This window comes from Marmota monax, unplaced genomic scaffold, assembly GCF_021218885.2.
Source record: "Marmota monax isolate L192 unplaced genomic scaffold, Marmota_monax_Labrador192_F-V1.1 WCK01_AAM20220418_F8-fsc00089, whole genome shotgun sequence".
NCBI classification, from domain to species: domain Eukaryota; kingdom Metazoa; phylum Chordata; class Mammalia; order Rodentia; family Sciuridae; genus Marmota; species Marmota monax.
Genome location: NW_026694744.1, coordinates 1,497,437 through 1,518,523, shown reverse-complemented (window position 1 = coordinate 1,518,523; position 21,087 = coordinate 1,497,437). Strand labels below are relative to the sequence as shown.

The window sequence follows — 21,087 nt, the reverse complement described above, 5'->3', positions numbered from 1 at the left end:
TTAGTGGTTAAGTGCCCCTGGGTTCAATTCCTAGTACCATAAAAAGAAGAAAGAAAAGTCATCAAAGAATGAGCTATGCCAAAGTTATGTAACAGTGGCACCTACTGGTAAAATCACATCCTATCTCAAAGTATACCTTTAAGAAAACCCATTATTTTCCTGGTATAGCTATCTCAACTATTAGTCAGGAAATGAGTTTATATTAAAACCTCATAAGGAACTCTTTGCTGGTATTAGGACTTCTGAGCATAAGATTTGAAAGTACCATCTGGCTAGGAAGCTATGGTTCATTATGGTTTGATTCAAAGCTATAAAAAGGCATGAAGAGCTGGGTGTGGTGGCACATGCCTATAATCCCAGCCACCAGAGAGACTGAGGCACGAGGACTGCAAGTTCAAGGCCAGCCTCAGCAACTTAGTGAGGCCCTAAGCAACTTAGCAAGACCATGTCTCAAAATAAAAATAAAAAGGGCTCAGGATGTGACTCAGTGGTTAAGTGCCCCTGGAATCAATCCCCAATACCAAAAAAAAAAAGGCATGAAGAATCTGTATCCTACCATGGGATTATCTATAGCATATAATGTTGTGGAAAGATCAAAGCAGGAAAAAAAACATGGAGAGTTTGTATCACTTACCTAAGAAGGGGAAAGGTCAGAGAGAGATACGGGTCTTACGTGTGTGTGTGTGTGTGTATTAGTTGTAGGTGGACACAATACCTTTATTTTATTTTTATGTGGTGCTGAGGATCAAACCCAGTGCCTCACATGTGCCAGGCAAGTGCTCTACCACTGAGCCACAACCCCAGTCCCCCTTACTCATATTTTTTAAATGGAAAGATAAACCAAGAAAAACAAAAGAACAAATGGTTATCATCAGAGAAAGGAGGGAACAGGAACAGAAGTAGATTTCTTTAAGTCAGCACTTCTCAATAGGGCAATTCTGCACCTGCCCCCAGGAAACTGGAGGTATTTTCAGAGTTGGGGGATGGGGTCCTACTGGCATCTAGCGTCTCACATACAACAAAGAATGATCTGATCCAAAATGTCCACAGAACAAATCATATATCTGATAAGGAACTTGTGTCTAGAATACATAAAGAACAACTTACAACTCAGCAATAAAAACAAAAATAGCCCAATTTGAAAATGGGCCAAGGATATGAATATCCAAAGAATTCATACAAGTGGCCAATAAGTATCTGAAAAGATGCTCTACATCCCTGGCCATCAGGGAAATGCAAATCAAAGGCACAAAGAAATGCCACTTCATCTGGACTGGGATGGTTATGATCAAAAAGACAGATAGTAACAAGTGTTCCCAAGGATGTGGAGAAATTGAGACCCTTGTTCATTGCTGGCGGGAAGGTAAAATGTTGTAGCCTCTTTGGAGAACTCTGGAAGCTCCTCAAAGGAATAAATATAGAGATGCCATATGACCCAGCAATTCCACTGCTAAGTGTCATGAAAATATATCCACACAACAACTTGTACATAAATGTTCACAGCAGCATTATTTGCAATAGCAACCCAAATGTCCATCAACAGATGAATGGAAAAATAAAATGCATATGTCCATACAATGGAATATTCATTACCCATAAAAAGAAAAGAAGTGCTGATACATGCTACTATATAGCCAAATATTGAAAGCATTAGGCTAAGTGAAAGAAGCCAGTCACGAAAGGTCACATATTTTATTATTCCATTTATATGAAAGGACTAGAATAGGCAAATCTATAAACATAGGAAGTAGATTAATGTTTGCCCATGGTGGGGAGTGGTGGAGGACAGGAGGCTTGGGGATATCAACTATGGGGTAGGAGAGTTTCTTTTTGATGTAATGAAAATGGTCCCAAATTGATGCTGTGATAGTGACACAGATCTGTGAATATGCTAAAAGACAGACACTGGAGCTGGGCAGACAGTGCATGCCTGTAATCCCCGCAACTCAGAGGAGGTTGAGACAGGAGGATCACAAGCTCTCAGCCAGCTTCAGCAACTTAATGAGGCCCTAAGCAAAATAGCAAGACTTTGGCTCAAAATTAAAAAAAATAAAAAGGGCTGGGAATGTGGTTCAGTGGTTAAGCACCCCTGGGTTGAATTCCCAGTACCAAAAAAGAAAAAAGACATTGGGGCTGGGTATGTGGCTCAAACGGTAGCACACTCGCCTGGCGAGCACGGGGCGCTGGGTTCGATCCTCAGTACCACATAAAAATAAAATAAAGATATTGTGTCCACTTAAAACTAAAAAATTTTTAAAAAGACTTTGGATGGCATATTTCAAAGAGATGAATTTCGTTGTATGTGATGATATCTCAATAAATTGTTAAAAAAAAAAAAACAGTCATGAACTGGGTTTGTGGTTCAGCAGAACACTTGCCTAGCATGTGTGAGGCACAGGGTTCGATCCTCAGCACCACATAAAAATAAATGAAATAAAGATCCATTGACAACTAAAAAAAATATTTTAAAAAATCATATTTGGTGTAGTTCTACATCACACACAACCAGAGAAGAATGAGAAAGTTATGCTCCATTTTTTGTATAATGTATCAAAATGTATCCCATCATCATGTATAACTAATTATAACATATTAAGAAAATTTATTTAAAAAAAAAAAAACACAATCACAACTATTGGTGAGTCGCTTGTTCTATTAGAGGTGGGTGCTAAGCAGCCAGGACACAATTGTGTGCACACAGGTAACTGGTGAGCAGGCAAACTCAGGCCAAGCACAATCGTGAAGAGCTTGTCTTATTTATTAGCAGTGAGCGTGGCCAAAGAAGGCAGAGGCAGGGAAAGACACGAGGTCAGGAGAAGCTTCTCAGGGTGAATAGAAAGTTTCTGATAACCAAATTGTTGCTTTAGCTAAATTCTTCATTGGTTTTATTGAGATCAAAAGATGGGGGACATCTCAGGCTACATGTGTTCAAACATGAAACCCAAAGCATGGGAGGAATTGGGATGCTATGGGACAAATGAACAAAGCAGCGTGTGACAGATCACAACAGCCTTTGGGGCCCAGCCAACAATTCTGCACTGAATATTTTAGGGGGAAAGGAATTGGCAGAACATGAGGCCCAGCAGCAGAATGGTTGTCACTTTTGTTTTAGAAAGATAGATGGCCACCAATGTGGAAAATAGACAGACCGGGGATGAGTCTAGAGACAGGACAGCTCATTTATTTATATTAACTGTTATAAATTGTTGTCACAGCCAATTTAATCCTTTCCTAAACATTAAGCTTGAAAGCTACTACAAAGAGAAATCAGTCCAGGACTGTATCTTTTCTTCAAGGCACAGCTGACAAGATAGACAACTGTGAACAAAGCCGTTTGATATAAAAATAATAGATAATAATAAATTCATATAAAAATTTAAATGTTCTGGCACTGTAAGGAAAAAATAATAATTGCCCCTTATGAGCTTAGGCAAGAGCCAGAAATGAAATGACAATGACTGGACCCAGAAAGATCAACAGGCTGAAAATGGAATGTAGCTCAATGGTAGAGTGCTTGCCTAGCAGGTGTGAGGCCCTGGGATCCATCCACAAAAATAAAATAAAATATCCCAGAGAATATTCCAGAAAGATAAACAAGTCACTTACCATAGGAACTAGGGCATTTGGTTCAAACTCTGTGGAATTAGCATCTGAAAATTAAGAAAAGAGTTCAGTAATTTACCAATATTGCTAAAAATATTTAAGTGATAACTTTTTAAATAAATGTTTATTAGACTTACCTTTCAAATCAAGGCAGTTTCTTGCAAACTCTATCACTGCTAGTTGCATCCCAAGGCAAACTCCTAGTTTAAAATGCACATATATACAGAAAATGAACACATTTTGTATTTATTCACATTTTCCGCTCATTTGTATCTGCTTATCTCCTCCATCTAGAATGCAGACTCCAAGAGAGTAAGACTCCCTGTTTTGTTCCCTGCTGTTCCCTACTGTCCCCTCAGTGCTCAGAAAAGTCCCTAGCAGAACCAGGAAGGGGGTTAAACTACTAAGGATCTACCTTAGGTGTACACAAGAAAGCATTGGAGAACAGAAAAGAGGGCAAAGTTCTAGAAGCTTTCCACATCTCCACCTAAATCAAGGTAGGTGTGTGGGTTGCAGAGCCACCTCAGAGGGCCTGATTTCTTCAGAGAATATTTAACAACAGTGATTTAAGAGGGAGGTTCCCTGGGCTGGGACTTCACAAGATTTCATAGCCAAAATACAGGTGTGGCCTGAGGGCAGCCTCAGGCCAGCCAAAGGGCTAGTATTTAAGGAACCTCAGGCTGCTAATCTGCAGAGCAGTTGTGGGGACTGGCACCTGTCCTGTGGGTGTGAGCATGGCAGACGGTAGGGAAGGAGACACAAAATGGAACTGAACAGGAACTCGATGATGGCATAAGGCTGAGACCTGTGTCACCCAAGGCCTGTTGCCACTGGATGCCCCCCAAATCCATCTCCACATTTACTACAGTCCACCAATTCTCTCCATTAAACAAACACCAAAGGCTGGGGATATGGCTCAGTGGAAGAGCACTGTGGTAAGGCCTGGACTGCATCCCCAGCACTGAAATAAATAAATAAATAAAATGCCAAGAAGCACTGCAGATGCTGTTATAGACACATACAAGGTATCCAGGGGATGGAAAGCAGGAAGAAATCAATACACGGGGCATGCCAGAACAAAAGTCGATAAGCAGGAAACAGCTGAGTGCTCGGGGGACTCCAGAAAGTTCCATATGGCTGGAACATAAAGAGCTGCTGTGTTCAAGAGAAACCTAAAAAGACTCACAAATCATTCTGTTCGGTGAAACTTATCTTAGAAATATTAATCATGTTTAGCTGGAAACCAAGTTTAAATAGAAACATCAAAAGAAAACAAAGGCCCAGATGAGCTTAGACCAAGGTAAAACGAAACAGGTATCAAGATAACTGATCCTGTCTTCTCTTTTGAAAAGGGATCCCAAGAGCAGAGAGCCTAGGAAGCTAATCACAGAATTTGCAATGGGAAAAATAGTCTGCTGATAGTAAAAGGCAGCAAAGTCTGTCCAATCAGCTCATAAATCTGTCATCCAAAGTACAATGGAAACTAGGCTTCTCCACCCACACCCCCCCACCACATCCGACGCCTCCAACCAGAATCCCCAGCCGCAGGGTTGCCTTTAAGCACATCAACTTCCCATTTCATCTGGCTTCCTGGTACAGAGCCATGCTTTCTAATTTGAACAAGACCATTAAAAACACCCAACACTATACTAGACATGGCGTCGAGCATCTCTAGTCCCAGCTACTTGGGAGGACAAGGCAGATCACTTGAGCCCTGGAGTTTAAGGCCAGCCTGGGTAACATAGTAAAATCTTGTCTCTTAAAAAAAAAAAAAAAAAAAAGACTGAATAGGCTCAGTGAAGCACTCCAGTGAGACCACATCTCAAAATAAAAAATAAAAAGTGGGGGATGATGTGGCTCAGTGGTTAACTGCCCCTGCTTTCAATCCTGGGCACCAAATAAACAAATAAACAAAAGGCCAGAGGTGTGGGTCAGAGGTAGAGTACTTGCCTAGCACGTGCAAAGCCCTGAGTTCAATCCCCAGCACCAAAAAAAAAAAGAACCTGACCACCAAATTTTAAGAGTTGTTCCTATGACACTGGTTGCCCTTTCTCTATTATCTTTTCTAGAAATAAGCATATACATTTCAACTGAAACATACTTCCTTTCTAAACAGGAAGATTACTATAGAGTTCCACTGAATGGCTCTTTGCTTGATGTGGCAAGAGAACAGGTTGGAGTGGGAATCAGAGGTCAGAGCAAGCACAGACAGACTTCTCCCAGCCTCTTGCTACCCAGAACTTGCTAGAACAGTGGCAAGTTCTCCTAAGGGGGACAAACTCTTTCTGTAAAGTACCAGACAGTAAGATTCTGGGCTTTGCAAGCCATAGGGTCTCAAACTGTCATTCTACCACAAAAGCAGCCATGGACAATATGTAAAACAAACTGGTATAGTAGTGTTCCAATAAAATTTTATTTACAAAAATAGAGCCAAGTGTGGTGGCCCACGCCTATAATCCCAGGGACTCCCATATAATCCCAACAATTCGGGAGGCTGAAGTAAGAGGATTACAAATTCAAGGCCACCCTCAGCAATTTAGTGAGACTCTGTCTCAAAATAAAAAATTAAAAGGTCTAGGGATATAGCTCAATGGTAAAGCACCCCTGAGTTCAATCCCCAGTACCAAAACAAAACAAAGATAGGCTATGAGCCAGATTTGGCCTGCAAAATAAGAGTTTGCTAACCCCTATAGCAGACTATTTGGTGCCTGAATATTCAAACCTAAGTTCACATCTTCACGATAACCTTATCGAGTGTTACCCCTAATAGGTGTCAAAAAAATCTAATTAAGTCATAGTCAGGATCAATAAATATGAGTTTTACCTAGAAAGGGAATCTTCTTTGTCCTTGCCCAAGAAATTGCTTGGAGTTTTCCCAATGTTCCTCTGATTCCAAAGCCCCCAGGCACAAGAATACCACTGAAATCAACATAAGAGGAGGGTAAAGTTGACCACCCATTATTTTTATCTTTAAACCTTGTGTTTTCAGCCATTCGTGCTTACTAGTTCCAAATCCAAAAAACTATACTCAAGTTCTATTTTCAGAATCGATTACATGATTTCATATCCTGGACTTTCTTCTTGAAATCCTCTCAATGCTATGAAGAAGTTATGACAATTTCACACCAGTGACCTTGATATATATTTTTTCTGATAGCTCTTTGTGGCATCTGAACGTAATAACTGGGAAACTCAATCCAATAAAGAATGCCACTGAAGGCCAGGGTTAACCGGATTCTAAGGCTAAGTACTGCCCCACACCCCCCCCCTCAAAAAAAAAAAAAAAAGACAAAAAAAAATCACTGGAAGAAGAATATGAATGAAAACGGTAAGGTTCTTTTCAAAGCCCTGTTGTAAAAATGTTAAGCTCTCCTGCATAACCAGAAAGAGCTAAACTGGTAAAATCAGCATAAGATTTCAATTGCTAATTAAATAGTTATAATGAAAATATCCTGGCTGGAGGCCATCTAGTCATTCAGGTGAAAAGACTAGAAGCATTCAAGACAAAAACCGGCAAGGTCATGCTACCTCATGATACAATGCTGCCCCCAAGAGTTCTGTCCATTACTTGTGAAATAAAACCTAGAAGCAAAACATGCAGAAAAGCAAAGAAAAATCAAGGGAAAAAGGTTGTCATTCTTGTCCTGTAGCTTTGTGTATGTACTATTCATCTCTGTATCTTTTGGTAGAATCAACACACCTTCCCTCTATTACAGTCTCCCCATCCTCCCCAAATAAAACTATTTCTGTTGCACACTCCGCCAACATTAATCTGGCGCATTTCAAAGCAATATTGGATGCAGCACAGCCACCTGTGAAGACAGCTATTTTAAATTACCTTTCAAAATGCACAAAAATTAGTAATTGGAGTAAATGGAATAATTAAAGGAAAAGCCATTGTGCGAACAGCCCTGGTACTCACTCAGCTTTGCATAGCTTCTGCCAAGCTTCATGGAATTTCACAGGGTCCTCGATTTTGGTGATCTGTTCCAAATCGATGGAGTCTATGTACTAAAAAAAATCCAACAGATGAAAGGAAGCTTTAAGAAAAATAAGCACTCAAAAATACTAGAACTGTCTAACATTATGACACAATTATTCAATAATTCCAGATGCTGCTCAACTTGTGATGGGGTTACAGCCTGATAAACCCATTGCAAGCTGAAAATATCATAAATCAAAACTGCACCTGACCTATCAAACATCATAGCTCAGCCCCGCCTTCCTTAAACAAGCTTAGAATATTTACATTAGCCTATAGTCATCTATAGGCAAAATCATCTAACACAAAGCCATTTTATAATAAAGCATTTAATAGCTTTTTATCAAACACCGTTCTGAAAATGAAAAACAGGGTAGTCATATGGGTATGCTTTCACCCCATCATAAAGCTGAAAAATTATAAGTGGAATCATCATAAATCAGAGACTGTGTACTCATTATGCAACCACAGCACTGGGGCTGGAAAAAGATGCTCAGTGTTTTGTGGCTCGTAATCTTTGCAAAGATTACAAAGCCAAATAAACAGACATCTGTACTGTGGTGGGATCATGGCTAGGAGAGGCAAAGAAGAAAATGCTTCAAATAGGAACCACACCTAACATATAGGCGAACACTGTAAGAAAAAAAGGAAAGCCTGCACAGTAGCGAGTCCCAATAACTCCAGAGACTGAGGCAGGAGGATGAGAGTTCAAGGTCAGCCTCAGCAACTTAGAGAGGCCCTAAGCAACTTAGTGAGACCTTGTCTCAATATAAAAAATAAAAAGGGCTGGGGATGGTGCTAGGGTTCTGGCTCAGTGGTAGAGCACTTGCCTAACATGTGTGAGGCACTGGGTTCAATTCTCAGCACCACATATAAATAAATAAAATAAAGGTCCATCAACAACTAATAAAAAAATATTTTTAAAAGGGCTGGGGCTCAGGCTGGGGTTATGGCTCAGCGGTAGAGTGCTCATCTAGCACGTACAAGGCCCTGGGTTTGATCCTCAGCACTACATAAAAATAAATAAAATAAAGGTATTGTGTCCAACTACAACTAAAAAAATAATAAATAAATAAATAAATAAATAAATAAAATAGGGCTAGGGCTCAATGATTAAGTGCCCCTAGATTCAATCCAATTCCCTGGTACCAAAAAAAAAAAAAAAAAAAAAATTTCTGGAGAGATGATATCTAAAAAGCTAAGCACCAAGAATAAGCATGTGTGTGTGTGTGTGTGTGCGCGCGCGCACGCTAGGAGGTGACCAAGAAGGTGTTCAGGAGATGAAGGAAGGAAGGGAGAAGGCTATGAATTCTCACAGAAAAGAAAAAGTGCTGATCACTCACTCTGCACTCTAAGACCCTCAAAAGAGGCTCTGCCTAGCCAGAGGAAAGATCTGATTGGTCAGAGGGAAGTAAATGATGAAGCTGAGAAGCCATGACAGTGTTTTACACATGAAATTACTTGCAATGGACTGAATATGTGTCCCCAGAATTCATATGTTGAGACAGGTGCAATGGCACACACCTGTAATCCCAGCGGCGGGGAAGCCTGAGACAGAAGGATCACAAATTTCAGGCCAATCCCAGCAATTTAGCGAAGCCCTAAGCAACTTAGGGAGACTATCTCAAAATGAAAAAATAAAAAGGGCTAGGGATACGGCTCAGTGGTTAAGGCCCCTGGGTTCAATCCCCAGTACCAAAAAAAAAAAAAGACCAAATTTCATATGTTGAAATCCTAACTCCCAATATGATAGTAGTAGATATCTTTGGGAGGTAACTAGGTCATGAGAGTAGAGCCCTCATGAAAAGGATTAGTGCCCATATAAAAGAGGCCCTAGAGAGCTCCCTCACCCCTTCCACCAAATGAGGATATTACCAGAACAGGATATTACCATCTACAACCTGGAAGAGGCCCCTCACCAGAACCTGACTCTGCTAGGGTCCTGATCTCAACTCTCAGCCTCCAGAACACTGAGAAATATATTTCTATTGTTCATAAGCCACCTAGTCTGTGGTATTTTGTTATAGCAGCCCAAACAGACTCAGATACCACTGAAGAGTCTTAAGTAAGAGGATGACAGGAACAAAAAGAAGAGAATTTAGAAAGATCACTGGTACAGCATGGAAAAGAGAGGGAAGACTGGTGTTTAGAAGCCAGTGGGGAAGATATTCAGGCTATATATAATAACCACACTTCTGCTATTCCATAATAATGATTTTTAAAACAAATAACCATTGTTTACCAGGGACTATTCCTTCAAATCAGAAAGGGCAATACAGGCCAGACAGGGTGGCACAGGCCTATAATCCCAGCAATTCAGGAGGCTGAGGCAGGATGATTACAAATTCAAGAACAACCCAGCAACTTAGTGAGGCCCTCAGCAACTTACCAAGACTCTGTCTCAAAGTAAAATAAAATAAGAAGGGCTAGGGATGTAGCTCAGTGGGAAAGTGCCCCTGGGTTCAATCCCCAGTATGAAAAAAGGAAAATATTTTAAAAATCTGTATTCTATCCTACCTAATGCTAAAGAGAAAGGAATGTTCTATTATTTTCTTGTTAGGTAAATAAAATGTGCTTAAATGAGCATGAAATACATGTTTAACTGGCTATGCAAAGTCTAATTTCAGAAATGTGCCTTAAACCTGTATGCATAAAAAAGCTAGCACAGAAGACATAACCATTATCCTTGGAGAGGACTACTTAAAAGATTGACCCTTGGTTGGCATCTGGAAGCGTGGATTTCAGAAGGGTTCCCATCATTCCAAGAACTGATAAGAGTGGCTCTTTGTACCTAAAGTGTTTGTTACAAACAACAAGATTTACTCTGAGTACATGGTTCCCTCCTACAGGGCTGGAATTCAGGTACATAGTAAGCAGAGAGTACTTACATAACCAACCCTCAATAAAAACCCTGGGCACAGGCTGGGGGTGCTAGCTCAAGGGTAAAGCACTTGCCTAGCATACAAGAGACCCTGGGTTCAACCCCTAGCATCCCAGAAAAAAAGAAAAAAACCTGGGCACTAAGTTTCTAATGAGCATCTCTGGTAGAGAACATTTCACACATGTTGTCACAAGTCATTGCTGGGGGAATTAAAAATTCGCTCAATCTGTGAGACTCCACTGGGGGAGGCTTGCACCTGGTTTCCCCAGACCTCTCCCTTTGCCAATTTTGCTTTATATTCTTTGGCAGTACATCTTAGCCATCAGTATGACCTTACGCTAAGTCCTGTGAGTCCTGGTCCATCTGAGTGTGGTTGCAGGGACTCTTTGGCACAACCTGCCCCTTTGGAATGCAAGGTATTGGACTAAAGGCTAACATATCTAGGAGACCTGGTCTGGACTCACCATCAGATTCAACTTGTGATTGATGGCCAAGGCTGAGTGTTCCAGGGCCTTAAACACGGAAGCGTAGCAGTCTCTGAGTTTGGTATATTTACCAACCAGGGCTATGGAACATGTTTTCTGTAATCTTTCATACCTGAGAAGAAAGACAAGCTCAAAGTTTATATGCATGTCATGGAACATCATTAAAAAAAAACAAAAAAAAAAAAAAAAAAAACAGGCTAGGTGTGGTGGCATACGCCTGTAATCCCAGCAGCTCAGGAGGCTGAGGCAGGAGAATCTCATGTTCAAGCCCAGCCTCAGCAAAAGCAAGATGCTAAGCAACTCAGTGAGACCCTGTCTCTAATAAAATACAAAAAAGGGCTGAAGATGTGGCTCAGTAGTCAAGTCCCGCTGAGTTCAATCCCTAGTACCAAAAAAAAAAAAAAACAGCACTGCTCCAATTTCAAGGCACTTAGTACTTAATAAAATCTTAGGAGCAGGGCTGGGGATTTAGCTCAGTTGGTAGAGTGCTTGTCTTGCATACACAAGGCACAAGGCCCTGGGTTCAATCCCCAGCACCAAATAAAAAAAAAAAAAATCTTAGGAGCAGATAAGGCTCATGCTTGATGAACCCGAGTCAAATCTCCCCTCCAAAGCACCAAAATCTCCTCACCAGGTTTCAAAATCCTAATAAATGCCAATGTTGGCTTGTATAAGCAGGTGCAGATATAAATCTGTGAAAATTTAAAAGCATTCAAAACAAGACATTTAAAAAGCTATCTCATAAACAAGAGCTGTTCATAAATTAGTTTATAAGGTGACATTGAATACGAAAAAGCATTCTGCTTGTCAATAGAAAACATTCCTATATTAATTTCATAAGGTGACATTGTATAAGAAAGTGCATTCAAAATGTCTCCATTTTAAATTCTTGCATTCCCAGCTGGCTCACAAATGTCTGTGTATTCATGCCATGCCTGAAGAATGGTGCTAAGAGAACTATTTAAAATATTACAAGCCATTTAGATCATTTTTATGAGAAAGTTCCATTCTATAGAAGATGCTCAATCACAATTCACCATTAGAGACATAATCCTTCATGTGGCTTTCATCAAGAAATCTGTTCAAAGAACAAGAAAAACATGTGACCTGGTATTAAGTAGGTGGAAATGTCATCTTGGGGCTGAAGATGTTTGGGGTCTTTGATGTGGCCCTTGCACTAACACCTCCCAAAAATTCCATGGTGAGAAATATCTTTCTTCTATACAAGAATACCAGGGCCAAAAACAGGTTGGGTGGAGAAAAATGCTCAATAAGAGGTCAAAACTTCCAGAAAAATACTTCCTTTTGTTTGTTTTGGTTTTGGTGGGGGTTTTTTGTTTTGTTTTTTGGTACCAGGGATTGAACCCAGGGGGTGCTTAACCACTGAGCCATATCTCCAGCCCTTTTTTTAATTTTTTATTTATAGACAGGGCCTCACTAAGTTGCTTAGGGGCCTTGCTAAATTGCTAAGGCTAGCCTTGAACCTGTGATCCTGCTGCCTCAGGTTCCACAGCTGCCAGGATCACAGGCATGTGGCACCGTGCCCAATTTAGGAAAGTACTTTCTAGGAAGGTGACTGAAGTACCTACAGAAAGCTGCTAAACCTTGACCTCCCTGCTAAAGTTTATGTTGCTCTGGAGATTCCATAGCTACACACATCTCATGCCATCTCTCCCTAAGGGATTCAGATAACAGAAAGCTAGTTGATAGGAAGCCAAGTATCAGCAATGATGATGACTTCAGAGGCAGGTGACCCACACCTGGGTCCTGGCAATCACAGCTGCCTCTGCACAGCAGGTTGGCTGGGCCTTACTCCTCCTCCCTCCTCCAAAGAGAGGAGGGGCATCAGCTCTGCCCTGGGAAGGAAGCTGCTCCAGCTGACTCCTCCTTTGGCTCTTTCATGTCTGGGCTTCCCAAAGAAGGAGGAATCACTTAGTGGTGGCTGGAACGGGTGAGTCCATGGGTCACACCTCCCAGAAAGGGGGCTGCTGTGCAGGCAATCCCTTGTGCCCTTTTTCCCTCTTGACTCGCCCTTCCCAGAACAGCCTGGTGTGCTCCACAAAGCTAACACCAGGGGGTACAGGCAAGCTTTGGGTAAAACTATAAGCTGCTGCAGGAACAGAAGAGGGAATCCACTTTGCAAGCCTATCCCCAGGCAGGTCCCAAAGCCAAGAGGGGTGCTCCACGAGCTTTCCTTCCAGTTTAACCAAGGACCCCTGGCACCAGGCATCACTAGGCTTCCATCATTGAGGCTGCTCCTTTGAATAAGAGTAGTCAGGGAACAACATCTAAAGAATGGACATTCTAGTCAGGTGCACTGGCTCATGCCTATAGTCTCAGCTACTTGGGAGGCTGAGGCAGGAGGATCACTTGAGCCCAGGAGTTCAGGGCCAGCCTGGCAACATAGTGAGACCCATCTCTCAAAAAAAAAAAGAAAGAATATGGCTAGGCACAGGGCCGCATGCCTGTAATCCCAGCAGCTTGGGAGGCTGAGGCAGGAGGATCTCAAGTACAAAGCCAGCCTCAGCAACATCAAGGTGCTAAGCAACTCAGTGAGACCCTGTCTCTAAATAAAATACAAAATAGGGCTGGGGATGTGGCTCAGTGGTAAAGTGTCTCTGAGTTCAATACCCAGTACCAAAAAAAAAAAAAAAGAAAGAAAGAATAGGAACTGGTGGTGGAACTCAATGGTAGAGCACTTGCCTAGCATGTGTGAGGCCCTGGGTTCCATCTCCAGCACCACAAAAAAAGTGGATATCCTACATCACCATTATCAGTTAACCAATATCACAGCCCATGTGGAATTATCAACATCTCCTTTGAGTAAAGACTATGATAAAGCTAATGGTGCCCACCTAAATAATATGTCCCCCTTATGTGGAAAAAGGGTTTTTGTTGATACAACTAAGTTAGGGATCTCCAGATGAAATCATCTTGGATTAGGGTGGGCCATAAATCCAACGACAAGCATACTTCCAAAAGAAGAGAATGGGAGAAGACACAAGGGAAAGGGTGATATAAACACAGAGGCAGAGATTAGAGTGTTAGGACCATATGCCAAGGAACATCAAGGATTGCAGGAAGCCACTAGAAAGTAGAAGAGGGGCATGGGACAGATACTCCAGAGTTTCCAGAAGGAACTAACCCTATGGATATCTTGATTTGGAACTTCTGGTCTCCAGGACTATGAGAGAATAAATTTCTATTGTTTAAAGCCACACAGGTTATGGTACTTTGTTACAGCAGCTACAGTAAACTAATACAAAGACCAAACATTTGGCTTTAGAAAGCATATAAGCACCCAGGCATGGTGGCACATGCCTGTAATCCCAGCAACTCAGGAGGCTAAGGCAGGAGAATCACAAGTTTGAGGCCAGCCTCAGCAACTTAGTGAGAGCCTTTCTCAAAGTAAAAGATTTTAAAGTGGGGGTTGGCCTGGGGGTGTAGTTCAGTGGGAAAGAAATGCTGAGTTCAATCCCCAGTACCAATAATAATAATGGTAATAATAATAGAAATCAGGCTGGGGTTGTGGCTCAGCTGTAGAGCACTCGCTTAGCACTTGTCAGGACCTGGGTTCGATACTCAGCACCACATAAAAGTATTGTGTCCAACAACAACTGAAAAATAAATATTTAAAAATATTATAATAATAATAAAAGAAAGTTTAGAAGCATAAAGCTATTTTCAATAAAAGAGTTAAATACTAAAAATCCTAGTGCTAAAGAGGATCAGCTCCAAGCTACTCAGAAAATTCCTACAAAATGACAGATTCTTTAAAGCTTTCTAGAGGGCAGAGGCTTGATTATATCATTATTTATTAGAGTACCTAAGTCAGAAATTTTGCATTATTCTTGATTCTACTTGCCCCAGAAAGTCTAAAGCAGTTTCGGGGCTGTTTGTTGTTGTTGTTGTTTAAGTGAAAGTGGTGTGGGGGTATAACTCAGTGGCAGAGCACCTGCTTAGCACAGAACCAAAAAACGAAAAAAAAAAATATTTAAGTGAAAGGGCAAGAGTATTTCAGTCTACCATACTCAGTGATTTTGTCACAGTCAAATAATTTTAATTATGGTTGCCAACATCAGCAACCAATACTTGGTGCCTGACTCAATGTGAAGTCCTGTGTTTTCTCTCGTTAATTCCCACTAGGTGGGTACTGGTAGGCCCCTGATATGTATAGATAATATGATGAGCCAAGAGAAGTGAAGTAATCTACCCAGATTTACAGTTAGTAAGACAGCCAGAGTCTGAATCCAGAATCTACTGACCTAAGCTGCATAAGCAATCAGATAGCCTGTGACTTGTAGAGTCACACCTCAACTGCATTGAAGAAAAGAAAACAGGGTTCTGGGATTTATTTTTAGGACTTGAAATTTAAGCAAACTTGGCTTAAATTAAAATAGTTATATTAAAGCTAAAACCTGTCAGGAATTTTAATAATGATATTAACTAGTTAATAGCTGCAGAATTGAACATTAATGGTAATAGCTGAAACTTCCCACTCAACAGGATTTTCTTCAGGAAATGTTAGCCAAGTCTTAAAAACAAACAAAACAGAACAAAAAGCTTGCAACATTTAAAAAGTGTAAAACTTCATAAGGAATAAACTAGCCCGGCATGGTGGTACATGCATGTAATCCCAGCTATTGGGGAGGCGAGGCAAAAGGATCACAAGTTCAAGGCCAGCCTCAGCAATTTAGCAAGATCCTGTCTCAAAATATAAAATAAAAATGGGCTGGGGATATGGCTCAGTGGTAGAGTGTTCTTGGGATCAATCACCAGTACTGAAAGAGAGAAAAGAGAGAGAGAGAAAAAAGGGAGAAAGAGAGAGAAAAACAAATAAATAAAATCCTAGGGGTGGGGTTGTGGCTCAGAGGTAGAGTGCTTGCCTTGCATGTGTGAGGCACTAGGTTCAATCCTCAGCACCACATAAAGTAAAATAAAGACACTGTGTCCACCACTAACTAAAAAAATTAAATATAAAAAAAATCCTTCCTGGGGCTGTAGCTCAGTGGAAGAGTACTTGCCTTGCACATATGAGGCACTGGGTTCGATCCTCAGCACCACATAAAAATAGACTAATAAAATAAAGGCATGCTGCCCATCTACAGCTACAAAAATTTAAAAAATAAAAATAAATAAAAATTTTAAAATCCTTCCAGAATTAAAAATATTCCTTCTAGGTAAAAATTCCTTCAATTCACTTTGGTTTAAGTAATGCAAAAATCAAAGGCTCCAGACATTTTCAGAGTACAGGAATTATTAAAGATTCTATAAGTAATTCCTTTCACATACCTGTCAGCCATATTCTTCCACTTGAAAAGCAAATTGCTTGAAGAATCACCAATGGGCAGGTCCAATCGCTCTTTAAAGTATTTAACAATGCCTTGTTCTTCCAAAAGCACAGGCACTCGGTAGGTAGAAGAAACATCATGGATACATATGACCTAATCAATAATAATAAAACACCACTCTTAGATAGATCGCCTCAAATGTGCCACAGAAATGAGACAAAACTCAAGAGACTGGCAGTTTATTTATATTGATATAAGAAAATGCAGTAACCTAAATGAGAGTCAGAATTAATACAAGGTGAGTTTGATTTAATAACAAAACTCTTTGAGTTCATTACTCTACTTCCAGAACAATGGGTATCATGTTAAAATAAAAAGTAAATATACAGCAATATCCACGGATTCCACATATCTGATGGATATAACCAACCATGGATCAAAAATACTCAGAAAATAATATCTGCATCTGTATTGAACACGTACAGACTTTTTTCTTGTCATTATTCCTAAACAGTATTGCATAACAACGATTTACATAGTATTTGCATTGTATTTGACATTATAAGCAACCTAAAGATAAATAAAAGTATACAGGAGGATGTGACCAGGCACAAAGGTGGCTCATGTCTATAATCCCAACAGCTCCAGAGGCTGAGGCAGGAGGATCTGAAGTTCAAAGCCAGCCTCAGCAACTTAGTAAGACCCTGCCTCAAAAGAAAAAATTTAAAGAACTGGGAATGTAGCTCAGTGGTTAAGCATCCCTGGGTTCAATCCCTGGTACAAAAAAAATTTAATTAAAAAAAGAGGATATATGTAAGTTATGGGCACCATTTTATATTAAAATAGAACTTGAGCCCCACAGAATTTGGTATCCAGAGGGGTCCTAAAACCAATCACTTGAAAATGATGAAAGACAACTGACTGATATTTGTCCCCAGTTCCTGGTACAGCACTTGAAAAATCTTCAGAGTTTCCTGAGTAATAGAGTATCTTTATTATGCAGCTGAGGTGACTCCCGGTGCCCCTAGATAGCTTCAGGATGAGAATGGTGACCAGAAAAATAAACCAAGTGATTAGAGGACTGGAACTTTCAGCCACCAGCCTAACCTGTGGGGAGGGAAGAAGTGGGGGGGGGGGAAGAAGTGGGGGGGGGGAAGAAGTGGGGGGATGGGGATTGAGTTCAAACACGTGGCCAGATATTCAATCATGCCTACATATAATACCCCAATAAAAACTTTGGAAGAGCAAAGCTTGTAGGGGAACTTCCCAGTGGGAAACTATATAAAGGTACCAAGAGGGACACACACCCTGATTCAGCAAGTCCTGTGCCTAGAACTTTCCTAGACCTTACCCTTTGCATCTCTTCATCTAGCTGTTCATTTGCACTTTTATAATAAAATAGGAACTATAAATACAGCATTTTCTGAGTTCTGTGAGTTATTCTAGTGCACTATCAAAGAAGGGGATCACGGAAGCCCCAAACTTGTAGTTAGCTGGCAGAAGCTCGGGTGGCTTGGGAACAATGGAAACTTGCATGAAGTGGGGTGGGGGGGTCTTATAAGAAAGTGAGTCCTTAAATCTGTGGCATTGGATGCTCACTCTGGGTAATTAGTATCAGAAGTGACCCTGTACTGTTGTCAGAGACTTGGTATTAGAATGTAGATGCTTTATAGATCAATATCCAAGATGCACTGTCCAAGCCACCATCTTTTACGTGTGAGTTAAAGCAGTCGCACTGAACACATGCACCTTGTCTTCTAAGTGTGAGTATATAGTTTATTTGTCCCTTCGTTTATTGTCACTGCTACTATAGTTGCTTCTGTCTGTAATCTTGTCCCCTGCTCCCTTCATTTGGGTACATTTGCTGGTGCACATTGACCACAGTAAAATTAATTATACCTGTTAGAAGAGAAGAATACTTTTAAATAGCAGCTGATATCTGGCTGTGGTTGTTTTTCACATTTACCCTAATGAGCTTTCAACAGCCTCTCAAATACATCCAAGGGGCTACTTGTAGTCATTTAAGGATCTGTCACATCCTAAATAAATGCCAAGAAATGTTCTGCCAACTCTGTGTTCAGTCTACCCAAGCCCATAGCTCTAAGTCAAGTGTTCTTAAGCTGTTTGAATATCATCAACTTGATACTCAGATTACAGAGCCTCTCTTGTGCATGCACCAATGCAATTCCAAGACACAAGATATCACCAGTATGGGGCTCCACCCCAATTGCTAATGAAATCTCTGCCCAGCTGCAACTCCCAAAAGTGGAAGGCATGAAATGTGGAACTATTTACTCATTTATCCTCCAGGCCAGAGAGAGACATTTTTCAAATATGGTGATGGGCCATCCACAGAGATGCCTGTGGCCCTCTTCATCACCTCCTCAGAGATACAGATGAAAACAACTTGAAATGCAGATTCACCACTACTCATGAAAAGGCTGCAATTAAGAAGTGGGGAGACTAGTTAGGTGTGGTGACATACATCTATAATTCCAGTGGCCTCAGGAGGCTGAGACAGGAGGATTGCAAGTTTGAGACCAGCTTTACCAACTTAGCAAGACCCTATCTCAAAATATATACACAAAGTACTATCTACACCAATAGGATGGGTACTCCAAACGACTGAAAGAAAACAAAAATGGTATGACAAAAGACAAAGACAAAAGAGTTCTCTATTTTTTCAAAGTAGTTCCAACTCATTTACTGACTTTGAAGCATCAGGCAGGAGGCTCTTCATCAGCCTGCCTCCCAAGATATTAAAAACCCCATTAAATGGTTTTTAGACTTCAGAGAACTCAGGGTTCATATGTAGAAAAGGTTTCTGCCAAACCTCATCCTTTGCCTGAGCACCATTATGCCACTTTATAAACTATAGCCAAGTCCCAGCCCTTGGAAACAAAAGACAATAAATAGGAGAAGGAAAGAAAAAGAAAAACTAATTTATCACAATACTCAGGTGAAAAGTTCTGCAGAACTTAGGGCCTGAGCCCAAGTCATAGTACAGTTTCTATAGTAATGCTACGAACTGAGGCCACTGTTGTGATTAGCAGAGAGAGAACAAGTGTTACTGTACTGGTGTGGCTTGGGGTGAGTTAAGCTGTACAAAGGAGAAACAAATGAAAGCAGTTAAGTGTCCAGAAGGAAAGATATGATTAAAAAGACAATTAGGAGAAGCTGGGTGTGGTGCCACACACCTGCAATCCCAACAAACTCAAGAGGCTGAGGCATGAGGATTACAAGTTCCAGGCCAGCCTCGGTAATTTAGCAAGTCTCTCAGGTTTATTGGCTGACCCTGTCTCAAAATAGTGAGAGACCTATGTGAAGTTTGTGAGTTAAAAAGCTCACAGTGGGTTTGTGCCTATAAATTAAGGAATGATGTCTAAGGAATCAGGAGACTCAAGATTGTTCACTTAAGAGTTAGGGAGCCATAGCTGGATAAGATGCCCCCAAACCTTATGTAAGTGCCCCCCAAAACAATACAATATTGAAGAGGTACTAAACTCTGGCTTCAGAAGAAGCTCGTGCAAGACAATAAAATCTGAAGGGCAGCACCAACCTGTTCAGGGTTTACGTGACAGAACATAGAAATCTTCTCCTTCACGGCCATCTCAATGGGTGTTGAACTTCGGCAGACAATCTGTCAAGGCCAGTTATGCACAGGTCAGCAAGTGGGAACTGGGATGTTCATGTTGCACTGATTTTTAGCATAACACTATATTCATTTCTTTACAGTACAAGAGATTTGGCCAGGTATGCGATTGCTCAGTTTAAAGCAGTCCACTAGACTACTACATATTGGGCTCAGCACTAATATAAGGAAACAATCAAATTCAATACAAATCTACCAGAAAGAGCTCAAAATGTCAGCACATCTCTGATGAACAGAGGCAAGGCTCACAAGTGTTGCTTCATTAAATACAAGAAAAGAGCTAGATCAGGGGTTGATGAACCTTTTCTCCAAAAGCCCAGTTGGGAACTATTTTAAATTGACAGGTCAGTCACTGTCCTGATCCTCAGCTGTGCTGCTGCGGTGCAGAAGGAGCTATAGACAATATGGAAATAACTGAGTGCATGCCAATAAAACTTTATCTCCAAGTTGGGCGCAGTAGCTCGTGCTTGTAATCCCAGCAGCTGGGGAGGCTGAGATAGGAGGATCACAAGTTGAAAGCCGCCTCAGCAACTTCAAGGCAGTAAGCAACTCAGAGAGACCCTGTCTCTAAATAAAATACAAAATAGGGCTGGGGATGTGGCTCAGTGGTCCAGTGCCCCCGAGTTCAATCCCCCATATGAAAAAAAAAAAAAAAGAAGCCAGCCTCAGCAACTTAGTGAGACCCCGTCTCAAAATAAAATATAAAGGGCTGGGGATGTGGCTCAAGCGGTAGCGCGCTCGCCTGGCATGCGTGCGGCCCGGGTTCGATCCTCAGCACCACATACAAACAAAGATGTTGTGTCCGCCGAAAACTAAAAAAAAATAAATATTAAAAAAAATTCTCTCTCTCTCACTCTCTTTAAAAAAAATAAATTAAATAAATAAAATATAAAAAGGGTTGGGGATGTGGCTCTGTGGTTAAGCACCCCTGGGTTGGATCCCTGATTAAAAAAAAAAAACTTTATTTACAAAAATAGGCAGCTAAATTGAGAACTATTATTTGCAGATCCCTGATCTAGATTATTGGTGATAACCAGATTATGTGCTACAAGGCCACACCGCTCTTTAGACTAAAATAACAGTAGTGGGGCTGGGGATACAGCTCAGTTGGTAGAGCGCTTGCCTCACATTCACAAGGCCCTGGGTTCAATCCCCAGCACCACCAAAAATAGTAATAATAATAACAATTGCAG

The 21,087-nt window shown here is 40.9% G+C and overlaps 1 protein-coding gene across 7 annotated transcripts in view; it reads right to left on the bottom strand.

Annotated features, from left to right (window-relative positions):
* The window catches only part of Ctps2 (CTP synthase 2), a 99,288-nt gene that overhangs the window by 54,702 nt on the left and 23,499 nt on the right, over positions 1-21,087 (bottom strand). For all 7 annotated transcript variants that reach the window (XM_058572564.1, XM_058572565.1, XM_046424297.2 and 4 more), the window contains 7 exons: positions 19,802-19,882; positions 16,244-16,395; positions 10,931-11,063; positions 7,526-7,614; positions 6,428-6,522; positions 3,741-3,803; positions 3,607-3,650 (listed from right to left, as the gene is read on the bottom strand). In XM_058572564.1, coding sequence (XP_058428547.1) covers positions 3,607-3,650; positions 3,741-3,803; positions 6,428-6,522; positions 7,526-7,614; positions 10,931-11,063; positions 16,244-16,395; positions 19,802-19,882 — 657 coding nt within the window. The remainder of the gene's footprint in view (positions 1-3,606; positions 3,651-3,740; positions 3,804-6,427; positions 6,523-7,525; positions 7,615-10,930; positions 11,064-16,243; positions 16,396-19,801; positions 19,883-21,087) is intronic.